Source organism: Myotis yumanensis, unplaced genomic scaffold (genome assembly GCF_028538775.1).
Source record: "Myotis yumanensis isolate MYYU_CA2020_CCGP unplaced genomic scaffold, mMyoYum1.0.hap1 SCAF_4, whole genome shotgun sequence".
NCBI classification, from domain to species: domain Eukaryota; kingdom Metazoa; phylum Chordata; class Mammalia; order Chiroptera; family Vespertilionidae; genus Myotis; species Myotis yumanensis.
In genome coordinates this window covers 32245499-32265278 of record NW_027223755.1, presented here as the reverse complement: position 1 = coordinate 32265278, position 19780 = coordinate 32245499, and the positions used below count along the sequence as shown (strand labels likewise).

The 19780-nt window shown below is 37.5% G+C and overlaps 1 protein-coding gene across 1 annotated transcript in view; it reads right to left on the bottom strand.

Moving 5' to 3' along the window:
• Window positions 1–1600: 1600 nt before the first annotated feature.
• IPO11 (importin 11) overlaps window positions 1601–19780 on the bottom strand; it is a 128516-nt gene continuing 110336 nt past the window's right edge. Inside the window, exons 28-30 of the mRNA XM_070412044.1 lie at window positions 8013–8108; window positions 6058–6142; window positions 1601–3022 (exon numbers count right to left, since the gene is read on the bottom strand). Of these exons, the coding sequence (XP_070268145.1) occupies window positions 2858–3022; window positions 6058–6142; window positions 8013–8108 (346 nt within the window). The 3' untranslated portion in view covers window positions 1601–2857. The remainder of the gene's footprint in view (window positions 3023–6057; window positions 6143–8012; window positions 8109–19780) is intronic.

Below are 19780 nucleotides of genomic sequence, written 5' to 3'. Positions count from 1 at the left end.
ATTGGGAGGTGAAAGGTCTGTAACTTACTTTCAAATGATTCAATAAAATTAAGTGCATATACTATCTGTGTGTGTGTATGTATGTATGAAGAGATAAATGTGGCAAAAGAAAACAATTTGGTGAAGCCAAATGATGAGCATCCTGGTGTTTCTTTCAACGCTCTATAGACTTAAACTTGTTTTCTAAGGTGGGGGGATTAGTTTTGTTTTTCATGGCATGCATCTTATCCTTTCCTCAGCTCTTTGCAATGACTTTTAAATTTATACTCACTCGGGATTTATAAGGTCTGTAGAAGTAGAACAGAAACCCACTGCCCTTAGTTGGTGAGCCTTAAGTTATAATTTACAGAATCAGGAATTAGTTGTGAGGCTACAGAGCTTCTAACATTTTCAAAATCTCACTGATGATTTTGTAAGTCAGAGTAATTTCAAGCAGTTCTGAGTCTGGAATCAGCTGCCCAGTTTTAGCACAGTGACATTTACTCTGCAATAACCTCACCAAACTATGCTGTTTGAGGGCAGATTTTAAATGGACATCCAATTAAAATAAACAGTGCCAGCAGCCTTCTCTTTTTAAGTAATCTTCTTCCCCTACTGCTCCTGAACATACACTATGGTTAGAACCAGTTGTCTTATACCCTGGTGGCGAGTGCTTCCACTGAATTGTAAAATTTCATGAGGTAAGTACCCTGTGCTAATCCCAGAATGTGGCCTAGAACCATGGCACAAAACAGGAACTTGGCATATACCAGCTGAATAAAGGGGTAGGTAAAATACAGATCCAAGGTGACTTTTCAAGGAAAACTATAATGTCTTTTTAATGTGTAGTGATGTGGCTCCTCTAATATGAGAGAAGAGAAGGGGAGGAGAAACCATTTAAAATAAAAACTTTAACATGTTATTGTTGGCCACCTGGGCCTCTGTCAGAGGGTGGGAGAACTCTCTGGAAAGTAAAATAAATAGAAAAGGAGTATGTTTACGGAACAGAAATGATTACCTTCTGTCAGGAGCCACAGTTCAACCAGAGGCCTGGCTGAGTTGTTTGCCCAAGTCTTAAATGTTTGCCAGAAGGCTGCATTAATGAACAGAATTCTGTAAATCAATAGTTACATTTTATGTCTTAATTAAGCACTTAAAAATTCAAGATACATGAATTTTTTTCTGAGCTATTTACAAAGCCTATTTTAATCTTTGATTTTAAAAAATGAATAATCTCTTTCCCAGAGATAAGTTTTTTACCTTTTTTCCCAAGGGGCTATTTTAGTAATATTTGCTCTAACACTATAATGAAATCTGTCAGGACTGGGAAGATGAGCACTTCACTGCAGCTGAAAAACTGGAGTACGTTTGACAATTTTTGATTAACACTAATAGGAATAGTGCCTCAAATTAAAATAATTAAGACAACAAAAATACATTATTCTTCGTAGATCAGTCTTGCAAATTGAGGAATGGTGATAAAGAAACAGCATAGAGAAGCTCTTGCACATTAAGTGAAAAGAGAAACTAAGGGGAACTAGGACCTGCCATACTGCCTCCTACCCGGACAGCGCCAGCACCAGAGCATGAAAGAAAACTCCCTTTAAAATTCACTGGGCAATTTTTATGAACTCTGTGTGTGTGGGGAAAAATAATCAGTCAAATCAAACGTACGGTATCTTTGGAAAATTTAATTTGGACCATATTTTCTTTCTCTTGCTGAAAACACCCAACACTTCCATACATTCTGGGTTCCGCAGCTCACAGAAGGGCAGCGCTCTCCTGCAGTGACACGCTGTACCAAGTCTCCACAGAAAGACCAGACATTTCCCAACAGTGTTTCTGAGTGTTTCCTTACAAACGCTTTAAAAGTTCCTAATAATAAGTGGCAAGTAAAACAAAGTAAGGCTGTATCTTCTCCCGTTTCCCCTTTTGGGGTGCTGCAGGTCGGGGGAACAAGGAAGACTTGTCACATCAGTGTTGGCACCCGGGACTGCTGCTGGTCCCCCAGGGCACCCACCTCACTGCGGCCCTGAGGCAGCCCTGCGCCTGAGGAGCCTGGGATGGGTGAGTGGGAACAGCCGCTCTGCATCATGGGTCTAGCCACCTCGGTCTTCTTGGTGCCCCTGGGCCTCTGGAGGAACAAAGGAACTAGGACCAAATCCTGACCCGAGGTCTCCCACCTGGTACTGCAGTACCACAGGTTCACTTCTGAGGCCTTACAATGAGTAAAGACTAAATGTAATTATTGAACATAAAATGAGAAAAAATACCTTTACTAATTATGATATCAAATTACTAGAATAAAAATAAAAGCATTCATTTGATAAAACATGTTTTCTATGTCAGATGAAAGCAACTCCCTTGCAAGGTAATCTAGTAATGTGTATTTGTCACTATTTATATAGTTTTGCCTGGTGCACTCATTTCTTTAATTGCATCTGAACAGCTTTGTCATTTCTCAAACTAGTAGTGTCATTAGCTTAAAAAAGAGATAAGGCAGCCAAATTTTACTAATTTTGGTTGCAGAAAAACATCTCAGACATTAACTTTCATCTTCGCAAACATTAAGAGCACATGATTAAAGGTAATCAAATAGTTTCTTCTCTTATCAGGAAACTAAGCAGCTATACCATCAAATCTATCTCTAGTACACACAGGGCCCCTCATAAATATAAAATTAAATTCTTTTGAGGAATAGGTCTGTGGTTTTAGTTATGTGGGATTTACATTCAGTCACTGCATTCTGTAGTAAAAAAAAGTGTGGTCTTTGCTTCTGTTCACACACAGGCTCTCCCTGTGTCTCAGCAGGCGCTCACAGATGGCAGGTGGGGTCCCTGGCTGGCTGCAGGAGCGGGGCAGCCAGAGTCCTGTGCTCTCAGAAGCCCTGCAGGAACTCCTGGAGCTGGGTGACGATCTCTGTGTCCACCGTTTCCATGAGGGACTGGAAGCCCTGCTCGCCCAGGAGTTCCTGCTGTGCCTTGAGCTTCTCGTAGGTGAACTGCTGCAAGGACACAGAGTGCACCGGGTCCTTCAGGGCCAGCTGTGGGACAGAGAGGACCACACTGTGTCAAACAAAGGGCAAAACAGTCCCTCTTACACGTGCCCGTCTAAAATTCTTCATAACCTCTCCCACAGCAACACACTGCCCCTGCCTCCTTGCTTACAAGAGACTCCCAAACAGCCTCATTGTGGAAATGTTTTTCAAATGAAATTCACTTGGTTTGTCTAACCTCAGGAACTAGGGCCTCTGAGCATGGAGTTGCATGATTAGCCCAATCTCCCAACAACTAAGGTTTCATCCATGTAAAGACTCAAAACCTGGTAGAAAGGACCCTAAAAGGAATAGAACATGCTGAAGAGCCTTAAACACAATTGTCCAGGGTTTCTCTTAGGAAAGCCAGGTAGTCTACTGTGGCAGGACCACAGGAAATGCACCCCATTCTGGATTGCTATGCTGTTCACATTCACTATATGCTTCTGGTTTAAAATGAGAAATGAAAATAATAAACAACATAAATAATAAAACAAACACATACTCTTTCCCTCCCATTGGCATATTTGAAAAACAAAAGAAATACAATTAAATTAAAAATAGCCCATCATTCCACTCTCTAAAGAAACAATCAACAGAAAACATTTTGTCCTCGGGTTGCGGGCTCCATCCCCAGTGTAGGGCATGCAGGAAGCAGCCAATCAATGATTTTCTCTCATCATTGATGTTTCTATCTCTCGAGTCCTCTTGGAGATCAATAAAAATATAATAAAAATAAACCTCTTCAAAACAGGAACTTCCTTATGTAGGACAATGCTTTGAAAGAATAAGGGAAAAGTGGGAATGAAAATAGGAAAAACTGCCAAGAAGACAGTCTAAGGGTCACTGGAATGATATCTAAGTTACTGAAAAATAAGGTCTCCCAAACAGTCCACATCTTTCATCTATAAACATGAAGACTTTAGCCCTAACCGGTTTGGCTCAGTGGATAGAGCATCGGCCTGCGGACTCAAGGGTCCCAGGTTCGATTCCGGTCAAGGGCATGTACCTTGGTTGCGGGCACATCCCCAGTGGAGAGTGTGCAGGAGGCAGCTAATCAATGTTTCTCTCTCATCGATGTTTCTAACTCTCTATCCCTCTCCCTTCCTCTCTGTAAAAAATCAAAAGAATATATTTAAAAAAAACATGAAGACTTTATTTACTCTGAATCAATGCTACACTGCTGAAGTTTCCAAGGGACCAGTAGCAAACTTGCTGAACTCTTCCTGATTACGGTTTCTGGTAACAATGCAAGTAAATAATGAAGAAATAATGAGGCTGCCTGCTTTGTAATACTCAAGAACAATACTGATGTCAGTAGGCAATTAATCTGAAATCTCAACTAAAAACAAAAACCAGAAGCCATTGTTTTATTTAATTCCAAGGGCATTTTCAAGATAATTTTCTTTCCAGTGTCTTTTGATTACTATTATGTGGCTACTGTGAAAGATCTTAACCTCTGGATCTCAAACTATATTTTATTAATATTTTAGCCCTACAACAGAAAGAACTGCTATCCCAGGAGGCTGCCTGGTTATCAATTTGAGTCTTCATTACACCTCAGTTGGCTTATTTAAATTCATTCCTTCCTATCCTCTTGGATTGTTTTAATGTCACTTGCAACTCTGCAGGTTGTAAGAGCTAAATTAATCACTGAAACTGTGTATTTCTAAATTTGGGGAAGGTTAACATTGCTTTTGATGGTCTCAGTTGTAAGGACAGTTGTATTAAATCTACCATGTGAATGTTCACTACTTTTTATAAAAGGAGCCTTAGTTAGTTGTGTGTCCGATGCCAGCCTTTGTATGTTTCATCATCACCAGAAGATCGGTTCTGTGAGCAGATATTCAAGCTCACAGAGGAAATACTAATTACAAAGATCAATGCTTTGTACATGATACGCTATTGCCATTGTGTGTCAATGTTCTCCTTATCACTCTCTCCCCTCCTTCTCCCTCCCTTCCACTCTCTTTAGAAATCAATAGGAAAAATATCCTCAGGTGAGCTTTTTTTAAAAAAAAATTCAAGATTATAAATAATTTTAAAGGAAAGATATTTTATCCCTAGCTGGTTTGGCTCAGTAGGTAGAGCGTCGGCCTGAGGACTGAAGGGTCCTGGGTTCAATTCCAGTCAAGGGCATGTACTCGGTTACAGGCTCAATCCCTAGTCCTGGTCAGGGCACTTGCAAGGAGGCAACCAATTGATGTGTCTCTGTCACATCAATGTGTCTCTCACATCGATGTTTCTCTCTCGCTGTCTCTCCCCCTCCATTCCACTCACTCTAAAAATTAATGGAAAAATACCCTCATGTGAGGATTTAAAAAAAAAAAAAGGAAAGATATTTTACATTTCCCATTCTTTATTCTTTTTTCTTATTATATTCCTATAGTAAGAATAGTTTTCTAAACAATATAGCAATTAATTCAAAGGCATTTCTATAAAAGTCTATGATGTATATCCAAAAAAATTCATTGCAAAATATCCAAGAAATAACCTGGAATGAAACAACTTCAGTGAATCTCCTCAAAACAAAAGAATCAGCATTACAACTTAAACACGATTTGAGGGTCACGTGTTTTCTGTGCATAAAAGAACAAACCCTCTGCTCTGCTAAGATAATAAACAATTATTTCATATCAAGGAATAAAATTAACCTGCTTCAGGAATAAACTCCCAATTTCAAAACTCAGCTTACCTTAATTTTGCAATATGGGATAGAGGAATGGACTAACAGATATTTTCAACCCTACAAAATAGCTACACTAATAAAAAAGAAATATGTAAATTGGTCATCACTCTGCTACAGCCACCAGCCAATCAGTATGAATATGCAAATTAACCCAACAAAGATGGCGGCTGGAGCGGAGAAGCCAAGCCTTGCTGCGGGCCGGAGCGGAGAAGTCTAGCCTGTGTCCCGGGTGCCGGAGGAAAACTGGTGCCGGCAGCCAGGGGAAGGAAAGCCTATTGTGCGAATCTTCATGCAACGGGCCTCTATTGACAATATATGGTTCCCCAAATTTTTAGAAGTTGCTTTTGTAACTTACCATTTTTTTCCTTTTATCCTGTTCTGTGGGTGGTTCTTCATCTTCTGTTGCTTTTGGTTCTTCAAGATGAGACATCAACATGCAGCTACAGTTTTAAAGAAACGTTTTGAATAAATTTTTAAGTTTTTAACATACTAAAAACAAATCCTCAAAATCACTGACAACATTAATGCCTCTATATACCAAAATGTGAGAAACAGCTAGATGAATTAGATTTATGAGTTAAAAAAATTTACAAAACAATATCTCACTTTAAAAAGGGCTACACCAAAAAAATTTAGAGCATTTTACTTGAGCATTTAAGGTAGTAAACTCTAAGATATTTATTTATAGGCAAAACTTGAATCATATATTACTTGGCAGTCAGGTGTATGCTTTATGTCTTTCTAAAAAATGATACTTGCCGAAACCGGTTTGGCTCAGTGGATAGAGCGTCGGCCTGCGGACTAAAAGGTCCCAGGTTCGATTCCGGTCAAGGGCATGTACTTGGGTTGCGGGCACAGCCCCAGTGGGAGATGTGCAGGAGGCAGCTGATCGATGTTTCTCTCTCATCGATGTTTCTGGCTCTCTATCTCTCTCCCTTCCTCTCTGTAAAAAATCAATAAAATATATTTTTAAAAAAAAATGATACTTACAAACACTTAAAATTAACACTTTTTACCACTAAATTTCATTTGTCTGTAGATTATTATACATGTTTCATAACAGTAGCAATAATTTAAAACATAACATCATTAAAGCTCTATTGATTATGTAACAATCAACTTTATTCTCCAAATGACATAACCCCTAGGATATAAGGAACTTGTCCCTGATGGCACCTGTGCCTGCAGGACAGTTATAAGTCATTTTGTTTTGAATCTCTGCACCACTGCTCTTCACCATTAGCAGAGATGACAGAAATGCAGTTTCCTACTTAGTCAACACTGGTGCCAGGGAGACCAGAAATGAATAGTGTCTAGTGAATCAAGTTGATGGGAACCAACCTCACTGTTTCCTAGTGTAGAAGAGTGGAATTCAGTAACTAAACAGAGTCATAGGTCCCTAACTAATAAACTGCAGCAAAGAAAGCTTGGTTTCTCTTATATTTTATAGTAAAGTTACATGCTAGACACATTTTATTTATATATGTTTAATAAGATTCAACAACATATATCTGCTTTTCAATATTTTTGAACAAAATATGATTCAAACAGCAATCTTTCCCATGTGCTATAGATGGGAAAGTGGGCTCAATACATTACTGAGGAAACCTCAAGGTGGCCTGGAATCTCATAAAGCCCTGCTTATCATTACATGAAATGTGTCCTTTATCAACAGTAATAAGAGTAAAGTTGAAACAATTCTACTAACTACAAAAGGATACAATGATTGATTTTTAAAAAGAATTTCAAATTAATAACTATATAAATATGAGATTACCGGCATTCCTGATAACATAATTTTAACTATTCTCCCAAAGAATATAATTTTAACGATTCTCTTTTGAAACTAGTCAAGTATCATGTGACCCTCTAATATCTTAAAAGTGCCAGTGATGCTTACACCAGGCAAATACAAAAACAGGATGCTTGTCCATCTCCTTTACCCCATAACTTGCCTAAAAGCGGAAGAAACTTTTGTTGGAAAAAAACTAACCTATTAAAACATCTTTAAAAAGGAATTCATATGCTAAAATACACTTGGATTTTTTTTAAGTTACTGTCAAATCATAAAATAATAATTAAGATAAAAAAAGCTCAATTTAGAATTTCGCTATAACAAGATAAAGCTGATTTTAAAATAAACAGGAAATAGTATAAGCAAAATAATTTTTTTTTCTTTATAGAAGACAAAATTAAAACAGTTGCTATACTGTTTTTATATGGTGATAGTGAACAAAACTCATGCAGGATATAATTAATTACCCTCCCCCCAAGTATTGTCAAGTGCAATTAATTAAATGATCCACCTACTCTTTATGTGTTCCTGTCTCAGGATCTTCCGTCATGACATCATGGAGGCCCTCCACTGCAATGTTTATAATTCCACAGAATTTATCTTGGATAACACTAGAATAAAAGGAGAGCAAAACAGGATAAAGTGAAGTATTTCAATAGGTGTTCTTTTTTCTAATTATCCTCTTTAACATGAAGAGAAATTTTAGTTCTAAAATTCAAAGAAAATTTTCAGAATATATTTCTTAAAGCAGACATTTTATCTTGTACATATATTAAAACTTCTCTTTCACTAGATTATTAGTGTGCTTCAATACTAGAAAGGTAGATTAGGTAGGAAAGAGATGCTTTATAATATTCTTTAACTTATTATAATAGTCTTGTGTTGATTTTCTAACTAAAAAGGTAAAGATACAAAAATGTTAAAGATTAAAAATCTCTACTCTCCTAAAGACACTATCAAGAAAAAGAAAAGCCATAGACTAGGAAAAAACATTTGTAAACATGTATTTGATCAAAGACTTGGAACCAGAATATATAAAAAACTGAAAACTCAATAAGACAAATAACTCAATTTTAAAATGGGTAATATTTGAACAGAGATTCTGCCAAAGAATATATCCCGTATAATAAAAGCCTAATATGCTGTGTCTGGTTGTCCAGTCGGCCGTTCAACCAATCAAAGCATAATATGCTAAGGCCACTCAACCACTCGCGATGATGTACACTGACCACCAGGGGGCAGACAGTCGACCGGTCGACCGGTTGCTATGACATGCACTGACCACTAGGGAAAAACACTCCAACTAGAAGGTTAGCTTGCTGCTGGGGTCCAGCCGATTGGGACTGAGTGAGATGGGCTGAACACGCCTTGGAGCACTCCCATGGTCTCTCCTTGGCTGGCCAACCTCCCCCATCTCTCCTGGCCCCGATCATGCACCAGTAGGGTCCCTCAGCCTGGCCTGTGCCCTCTCGCAATCCGGGACCCTTCAGGGGATGTTGCAGAGCAGGTTTTGGCCCAATCCCGCATGCCAGGCCAAGGGGCCCCATTGGTGCACGAATTCGTGCCACCGGGCCTCTAGTATGTATATAATATATATAGATGTCATATATCAGTAACTAAAAAGATGTTCTATGTCATTAGTTATCTGAGAAATGCAAATTAAAACCACAATGAGAACAATAATAATAAAACCACAATGAGATTTTAATAAAAGTAAAGTTAAGAAGACTGACATAATTTGAGTCCTCGAAAGTCTGAGAAACAACAGGACCTCTCATACATTGTCAGGAAGAATAAAAAATGGCACATTCATTTTGGAAGACACATTGGCTATTTTTATGGAGTTAAGCACACTCCATTATAACCAAGCAACCCCATTCCCAGGTATTTACCCAAGACCAAAACAAGTACCCTTACATCTGTATGTGAATATCTATAGTAGCTTTATTCATTAAAATCCAAAACTGCAATGATCCAAATATCTATCAATTAGTGAATGGATAAACAAACTGTGGAACACTAATTCACTGGAAGAGTAGTGAGCAACAGAAAGGAACAAACTACAGATACATGAAACAACTTGGATTAGTCTCAAAAACATTACACTAAGAAATAAAATAGACTCAAAAGGCTACACATTGTATGACTGACTCCATTTACGTGACTTTCCAAAAAGGCAAAATTATTTATTTGGTCAGTGGCTGCAAGGCAAAAAACAAAGGGGAACTTTTTGGCGTGATGGGAATATTCTATACTTTGGTAGTGATTACATTTGCTAAAATTATGCTTAAAAGGTTTTACTACAGGTAAACTATACCTTAATAAACCTGACTTTAAAAAAGTAGGAGTACATACCCATCCACTGGCACACTAAATTAAAGTATTTGAGCTTAAAACGAACTGAATAAATTACAACTTTAGTCTCCAGGGAACTTATAGTATCATTTCTATCAGGGACACAGTGTTCTCACACTGCACTAACATGCATACCTAATTTTTAAAAAGTTCAGTAAAGCAGTTCCCAAAGCCATCACACTTTGGGTCACATGCCCACCTTTGTAAAGTCAAAGCTCTTTGTCTATACATTCAAATGTGATCTGATTTTAGAAAACAAAATCACCACATGAGCAAACAATAACCAGTTGATATCATTCTAATACATTGTAATCTTCATGTAAAACTCCAGTGTAGGAGTATATATTCTTGATGTTAATATATGTCCTTTATAAAAGATGAAAAAATCTCTAAAGAAACAAACATATGGTCTACCTTATTAGGACTTATTGAGTAACACTGAAATAAAAATTTAAAAACCAAAACTTTTCACTAGAAGTTCAGCTACTAACTGTGCAATCCTACTGAAGTTAACTATTTCTCGAGGTGTTGGTCTCCCTGTCTGTAAAATGAAGGCTGGAGTTGGCGATGGCAAACACATGGGAGGAAATAAAGCCATTTCCCCCTCTCACTGCAGAGCACTTCACCACTAATCCACCCAGCATGCTAAGCAGGCAGGGCCTGAGATTCCTGTTGCACATCGGGCATTCTATCAACCACTGATCTCAATTAGCTGGAAAAGACAAAAACCCTCTAAACTACAGCTTCCAAAGCTCTTTACAGGGTGGGTGTCAATATTATTTAGGAAGAATCCACTCAGGCAGCTGCCTTCTCAGTACTCACATCACCTCCAAGCACCAAGAAATTTCACAAGAAATCAATGGAATTTCTGAATACTGTGTGTTTTCTCAAAGGATTCATTGTGAATTTTCCTAACACATACTTAACAAGTGGAGAATGACTGTGGTCTGCTATGTGGGTGAATGTGAATTATAAAAATGTATATTAGAGAGAGATAAAAACGGTATAATTTGACAGCCAGCTCATTTGATTATGTCTTTTACATCAAATGATCATATTGATCAATGTTGGTACTACCATCACGAGCACATGTTTTTGAAGAGAAGGTAAGAAGTTATATCTTTGTTATATCTATATATATAAAAGCCTAAGCAACTGTTATGACCCAACAACTGGTCAACCAGTAGCTATTACAAGCATTGACCACCAGGGGGCAGACGCTCAACGCAGGAGCTGCCCCCTTGTGGTCAGTGCGCTCCCACAGCCAACCTCCCGTGCCCCCCCCCCCCCAACTGGCTGGCCCCCCAATAGGCCTTGATCTCCAGCCAGGCCAAGGGACCCCATCCGTGCATGAATTTGTGCACTGGGCCTCTAGTATAATTATAAAAAAGTAATTAGCAATATGCTGAATTTATAAATGATGCAGCAATTCTAGAGCATTATGCTTCAAGTCGGACATGACCATTTATAAGACACAGCCTTCAAGGCTAAGAACAGATTTTGATAGACTGCAGCATAGTAGATAAAATAAACTTTGCCCAATTCTTGCCAAAAGCAGTAACTTCACCCCTTTTTCATAAATGATGAGGTTGTTAGATGACACTGCTGGGACCAGAATAAACCGTATCAAGTTCTGAGGCAAATCTAATGAGTTCAGGAACTTGAGATTTCTAGAAAGCCAAAAGAAAAGAATTAGTGAATGATGACCCAAAAAAGGTGTTAAAACATTAGAATAAAGAATGGATAATGAGCCCTAATAGGTTTGGCTCAGTGGATAGAGCACCAGCCCATGGACTGAAGGGTTCTGGGTTCGATTCTGATCATGAGCACGTACCTTGGTTGCAGGCTCAATCCTAGGCCCTGGTAGGGCACATGTGGGAGGTAACCAGTTGATGTGTCTCTCACATCGGTCTTTCTCTGTCTCTCCCCCTCCTTTCCACTCTCTCTAAAAATCAATGGAAAAATATCCTCGGGTGAGGATTAACAACAACAACAAAAGAATGGATAATGATATTCACAGAAGCAGAATGGACACAGGCCAGACAATGGTCTGCTCAGCCTGTCCATGCTCTTCAGGAAGAAAACTATAGCCCTGGCCCATGCTTACTCAGACTTAGAGAAGTCAGTCATGTGATCACTGGAGTTTACCCTCCTCTTCCCTCCTCTGCCTCCAACTGGATTTCCAGCTCTACGAAGTGACAGGCTTGGAAGAAGGCTGTGTAGTAGGGATAAAGGAAGGGAGGTAAGGCAGCCTCAGTCAGTTGGTCGGTCAGTCATTCTTTTCATTGGAGTGTGACATGCTGCACAGTAAAGGTCACAAGAGGCAGATATCTAGCTGGAGTTTTGGGGGTGAAGTCCAGTAGACAGGAGACACCATGCTCACCCTGGAGTACCTATTAAGTGCCAGAGGGGAGGAGGCACAGACTTCCAGTTCAGAAAGGGGGGGAAATGACTATGGCCTGGAGAGGAAAGGCATGGGAGCTGGCTTTGAATGGGAAGAGTTGATTCTAGAAAAGGAGGACTGAAGAAAAAGAGTGGAAAGGAAGGAGCCATATTCTGGGTTGAGTAAAAGGAGAAGTTAGACAATGATTATCTTCAAGGCATTCAAGTTAAAAAAACACACCAAAAGGATGTATCTCAATTACCACTCACTCAGCAGTTTGGCAAAAGTACCCCCCAAAAGCCACAAGAGGCTTGTACTTTCCTGGCATATAGAACACATATTTAAAGAAAATAAGCATTAAGAAGTTATATATTCTTGTTCTCCTTTTTGTAAGTATTATAAAAGTGTTCCCTCCAAATGTGTAAATGTAACATTTCAAAATGAAGCCTTTAAAAATCTATTTCTTGCCCTGACCGGTTTGGCTCAGTGGATAGAGCATCGGCCTGCGGACTGAAGGATCCCAGGTTCGATTCCGGTCAAGGGCATGTACCTTGGTTGCGGGCACATCCCCAGGAGGGGGTGTGCAGGAGGTGGCTCATCAATGTTTCTCTCTCATCAATGTTTCTCTCTCATCAATGTTTCTAACTTTCTATCCCTCTCCCTTCCTCTCTGTAAAAAAATCAATAAAAATATATATTTTTAAAAAATCTATTCCTATTAGGCAGTATTCAATATGAAGTGTTGAATATTAGCCTTTGCTTCATTATTCACAATACTCTCAACCTTGTCTTTTATAAATTAAGAATCAACCTTGTTTTTTATAATATACAACTTTTCTGTATAAAATGCTTTAAAATGTGATTAGACATTTAAAATGAACCAGTCAAAAGAGAGCTATAAACCCTCAAAGGAATGAAATGAAAATAGTTTTGGAGGAAAAAGGGGAAATGATAAAAGGCAAGTACTCAGATAATCTCATTTTCACTATCTGTTTAAACACAAGATATTACTTTCTTTTGTATTTTCTTTTGAAAAGCACTGCAAGTGTTTTGTTTCATATGTGTTATTGGGGTTATGACTAATATTTTATTAGAATTCTTCTCGGTGTATCATCCTCTAATTGTCCTCTCATGCACATTCATTCAAATCCGTTGTCGGGTATAATGTGGAAAAGTGAAGGTAGCCAGAGAAACCATGTAATTTTATATTTCACTCAGTTCTTAACACCTCAAACCAGTGCTTAGTAAGTAAGATTTCACATTAACTAGGACATAGCAATTTAGTCCTGAAAAGATTAGTTAAATTCTATGCTAGCTTCTACAATACAGTAAAAAAAAACAAAAAAACAACAACAAAAAAAACCCACAAAAAAAACAACTGTGATTACTGAATATCCTAGACAAAACTTAATACAGGAGGTGTATTAATACCAATTAATGTATAAAGAAAGATGTGATTACAAAAAGTGGTCATATTATCCAGGCCAACCTTTCTTAATGAATAGCTCACCATAGTTAAGTTCATTCATTTTAGTCAACATTTTATGAGCCCACAAAATGTGCCAACCATCACTATAGGCCTTGGGGATAATATAGACAGCCACCCTCAGAGAACTCAGAAACTCGAGGAAGCTTAAAGTCTAGGGCACATAGTTTTGAATGGATACGGGGAAGTGTATTGCACTTTTGAGTGCTACCTGTTGTATGATTTAGAGGGAAAAACTGGGAAAGCACTGTGCAACCTAAGGAGCTGATTATGAACTAATAGTCTGCAAGAAGGACAAAGGAATTAAACAACAAATGGGATTTTCTTTCTTTGCTTTAAATCACTATGCTATTCTGAATAGTTAACTGTCTTTCCTAGTTTTTACAGGTATTTCTGACTCATTAACTGGCACTTATCTGAAGTCAGGGAATCCTGTCACCTGGCTCATGCTAAAGAAGCACAGGCCAATTATTATTCTCTAACTCTCATCTCTGGCCCCCAGAGACGTGGGATCTTAGAATTTCCAAGTTAACTCATCTTTCATTGATTGCGTTAGGATAGATGCTCCTCCTAAAGAACCCCCAATTTTGATATAAACTTAATTTTCATTTCACAATGTTAAATGGGATCCAACTGATTGTTTACTTATTACTGAGGGCTTCAAGGAGGCAAATGGGTGCTTTCTGCTCCAGTCTCTTAAGTTTCATTCTTTCTCCTTGACTTAAGAACTTTCAAGGGCTATCAGGAACCTCTGCAATCTCTATCGAACCCACCGCTCCAAAGGTACATTGCATTACTCTTCCACCACCTGGATGTAATAGTTCCAGACTCCTCCATCTGCTTACTCCCCTCCTGCTCCTCCAATGTTCTCCCTCCATTTCCTGTTCACCTTCATTCACCCTTTTTTCGTGAGGCCTTCCCTGACCACTTTAACCCCCTGTAATTGAGCACTCTGTCCTTTGAATGTCCAGTAGCCTAAAACCCCTGCACTATCCATTTGGCATGCAACTAATGGGGCATCATCTTTTATACTACCTTCTCCTAAAGGGCTTCTCCTAATGCCCTTTAATTCTTCATACCTGCTCTCCTTAAGATTATAAGTAACATGAGGAAGAGCCTATATGTTATATCAACATTTTTATGTTTCATAGATTACCATTATGCATAATGTGAACACTCAATAAATAATCATGGGAATTAATGATCCCCGAAGTCCTCGCTCATTTTCTTTTCAGAATATTTTTACTTATTTCTTTTTAAATTACAAGCATGGGTAGCTGAGTTGCAGATAACATATTACAGCTTATTACTCTATACTAGACATGAGGCAGAAAATGGAACAGAAAGTTAGCTATGTTAGACTCTATTTCTGAAATAGTCATTTGAGAAAATGCAAGGAAAGTTTAACACATGGATAAGAGAAGAATAAATGTAAAAGAGGAGAATGAAAGTAAAATAGAAAAGGAAAAATATTAGTAACTAGAACATTTTCTTCCTTTTTATTTATCACAAACTCTTTTCCTTTTCTTATTTTATAGACTTGGCCGATATATTAATTTACCTGCATAGACACAAGTTACAAAGACACTGCAGAAAGAAGACAGGCCTTCTCAAAGATCTGCTAATTTTGTTTTTCAAGTATGTGGTAAGTGATGTTACACAGAGATTAAATAAATAGATGAGGACATGAAACACCATGCTTAGTAAGGAAAGACATTTGATCTTTTAAAACAATTTCACAGTTTCAGTAATCTGTCTTTTCAGTCAAATGCACATTAATCTTGACTTAGTATTTCCTAAAGCTATGATATTTTAAGGCATTCTCTGGGTCTATAAAAACATCTATCTTTAAAGTATATGAATTGCAGAAACTTCATGCAAAATGATTTTTTCTTGCTTTATAAAAAGATGTACTTTAAGAAAATCAAACTTTCTTGTGCTTATTTACCTCCCTTAAAAAAACATGCAGGCTTAAAATTATTTCTGTCCTTTTGTATGATTATGATCCCAACCACAGGTGTTCAGAAAACAAAATGCCTTCAGAAAGATAAAGAAAAAAATTTAATCCCCACGGGCACATATAAATGAAATATTCCAATATTTATTTGGCTAGCCTAAATAATAAACTTAGGTTGAATGTAAACAGGACTTTAGTTTCTTTCTTCTTGTCCAAGTTTTATTAGTATTTATCTAGTGAGCATTTTACATTTTCATATTTATATAACTGATCCTTCATCATAAAGTATGTGCTTTAGATTATTTCTCTGTGATGGATTTACATATTTATATCACATCTCCATTTCCTTAGTTGTAGAAGGAAAAGTCATGCAGAAACAAACAAAATTTTCAGTTACCTTTTCTAAACAGTTACATAATATAAAACTGCTGATTTATGAAATCAGCAGTGTTTCATAGTAGCAGGCCCAAGAAAGAAAGAAATCACTTTAGAATTTTCTCTGATCTAACCAGACCATAATTATACTACCTATACATCACACTTAATATTTGAAGTTACTCTCACATCATTATATCTTAAATATAGATCAGTGCAATTAGGGTAATTTAAGGAAAAACTTTTAAGCACTAAAAGCTACAACCAAATAAAATATCCTCTTAACTATACTTTTCTACTTACATTATTTAACAGGATTTAGCAAAGAACAAATTTATTGAAAGAAAATGGCAACAGAGGAAAGCCTTGATTTATCAGTCCTATTACAGAATTTCTACGACATGAGAAGCTACAAAAGTGGTGTCATTTACACTAAAGTTAGTTTGCTTTGTGTTTCCCCCGCTAGATATTTTTCCAGGACCAAGGCTGCAAATACTTTTGTCACTTAAATGGAAACATATATCCTTTCTACAGGGCAATTCTCTACATGGTCATGGAAAAGTGTATTAATAAATCTAGTACCCCTGACAAATACTGGAAAGGAAATGGAATAAAAAAAATCAGAGTGGAAATTCACTAAGTTATTTTAAAATGAAAATTGAATTTTTTACACTCAACAATGATCCTTACAAAGGCTTTTATTTTATAAACCATTCCCCTAAATAACTTTTTTAAATGCACATACAAAAGGGGGGAAAGGTGATTATTAAGACAATAAAAAATAACTACAATCAACTATAAAAAGAAACTGCCATATTATGTGATTTTCAAGAGTAAGGCTGCTTTAAGAAAGAAACATTGCCAAATGAAGACATACTAAGGTTCCACTAAAAAAGGAGGTGATTAAAGACTGTATGGGGACAAACATTCCATTAAAGAAGCCCAAGCAATGCTTGTTTTGCATGTTTATAGAATTCACTTGACAGATTGGTTCTTGTTTTGTAAAAAAAGTAAAAGAATTTATTAGGAATTTGGTAATTATGATATTGAGGTCTGACCTTTCCAATGTATATGTTGGACATTGTTGAAAACAAAGCTATGCAATAAATAATTACAGGGTAATCATGAATATATATACCTTCAGGACAAATTTTATAAAGCCGAGTGTGCTAATGTTATTAAAGTTATATGAAAAGGTTCTTGTGGCTTGGAATTAATTTCCTCGAAAGTGCTGTATGTCACAAAGCTCAGACCAAAATGAAAATAATGTGCTCTGGAAAACAGTGTTACATGATCAATCTCAATACCAGGTATCAAGCTGTATTATAAAGCCACTGTTCTCAAAATAGCCTGGTACTGGCACAAGAAGAGACATATAGACCAATGGTATAGAATAGAGAACCCAGAAATTGACCCAAACCACTATGCTCAACATTTGACAAAGGAGGCAAGAACATACAATGGAGTCAAGATAGTCTCTTCAATAAATGGTGCTGGGAAAATTGGACAGATGCATGCAAAAAAAATGAAACTAGACCACCAACTTACACCATACACAAAAGTAAACTCAAAATGGATAAAGGACTTTAAACGTAATATGGAAAACCATAAAAATATTAGAGGAATCCACAGGTAGCAAAATCTCAGACATATGCCGAAGCAATATCTTCACCGATACAGCTCCTAGGGCATTGGAAACTAAAGAGAAAATAAACAAATGGGACTACATCAAAATAAAAAGCTTCTGTACAGCAAAAGAAACCATCAACAAACCCACAAGAATGCCCACTACATGGGAGAACATATTTGCCAATGTTATCTCCAATAAGGGTTTAGTCTCCAACATTTACAGGGAACTCATACAATTGAACAAAAGGAAGATAAACAACCCAATCAAAAAATGGGCAAAGGACCTAAATAGACACTTTGCGAAACAGGACATAAGGAAGGCCAAGAGACATATGAAAACATGCTCAAAGTCACTAATCATCCAAGAAATACAAATCAAAACGACAATGAGGTACCATCTCACACCTGTCAGAATGGCTATCATCAACAAATCAACAAATGACAAGTGCTGGCGAGGATGCGGAGAAAAAGGAACCCTCCTGCACTGCTGGTGGGAATGCAGACAGGTGTAGCCCTGTGGAGAACAGTATGGAGTTTCCTCAAAAAACTAAAAATGAAACTCTCATTTGACCCAGTGATCCCACTTCTAGGAATATATCCCAAGAAACTAGAAGCACCAATCAGAAAGGATATATGCATCCCTATGTTCATAGCAGCACAATTTACAATAGCTAAGATTTGGAAACAGCCTAACTGCCCATGAGCAGATGAGTGGATTAAAAACCTGTGGTACATTTACACAGTGGAATAGTACACTGCAGTAAAAAAAGGAATTCTTACCATTTACAACAGCATGGATGGAACTGGAGAGCATTATGCTAAGCAAAATAAGCCAGTCAGACAAAGATAAATATCGCAGAATCTCACTCATTTATGGAATATAATGAACAACATAAACTGATGAACAAAAACAGATCCAGAGACAGAGAAGCACCAATCAGACCGTCAAACCTCAGAGGGAAAGTAGGGGAGGGTGGGGGTAAGGGGGAGAGATCAACCAAAGGATTTGTATGCATGCATATAAGCCTAACTAATGGACACAGACACCAGGGGAGTGAGGGCATTGAGGGAGGGGGGCAATAGGAGGATAAGGACACATACGTAATACCTTAATCAATAACGAAAAAAAGGCGGGGGGACTTTGTTAATGATAAACAAACACACTGATGTCAAAAATTTATATGAAGGATTTGAGTAAAATGGATCATGAAATAAGCAGGGAAAATCTCTCTAAAATATTATTTATAATATGTATGTGTAATTAACTATCAATATGAGACATTTGACAATTTTGTTACAGCTCTAGAAGAATAATGTATTCAAGTTGACCAAAAAAACTTACGCATATTTTTCTTATAAGGAAAATATTTATTTAGGGAAATATATGTAGTAAAGATATTATATATAAACCTGTCTTGTGTAAGCTCACTGCCAAATTCCACCTAAATCCTGCTAGCACATACAACAACCTCTCTCTGAGCTCCGGAACCCTAAGTACATCTGCATCCTTCTCATCCATGCTTCGCAGTCTCACAAGCAACTCAAACTTAAGATATCTATCTAACACCAAACTTTTGAATGCCTCCCCAACAAAAACAAAGAAACTGAAACAAAATAAAAACCAGGCTCTCTTACAGTAGTCTTTATCTGAATAAAGAGCTATCCTATCTAGCCAGTGACTCAAGCCAGAAACCTGGGGTTCAGTCTTGACCTTTCTTCTCATTTACTCTTCCAACACCCCATTCATCATCAAATTGTCACATTTATCTCTGAATTCTACTTGCCTATACCTCTACCAGGAACACTGTGCACAAGTCAATTCTGATCCTAGTTTGTACTACTGCATAACTTCCCAAATAGGAAGTGGTGGCTTCCTCAGTCTAACCCATTCTTTACAGAGCAGACCGAAGCGCTCTTTTGCAAGATCTCACCAGGTCTCACATGTTTAAAGCAAGAATTTAACCTTTCAGTAATTTCCCATTTCACTTAAAAATTCAAACTCCTAATCACAGTTTACTCTGCCCTGTTTGATCTGGTTTCTGCCTACCTCACTGACAGCATCTAATTTTTCATACTCTCCAGCTATACCAACCTTCTTT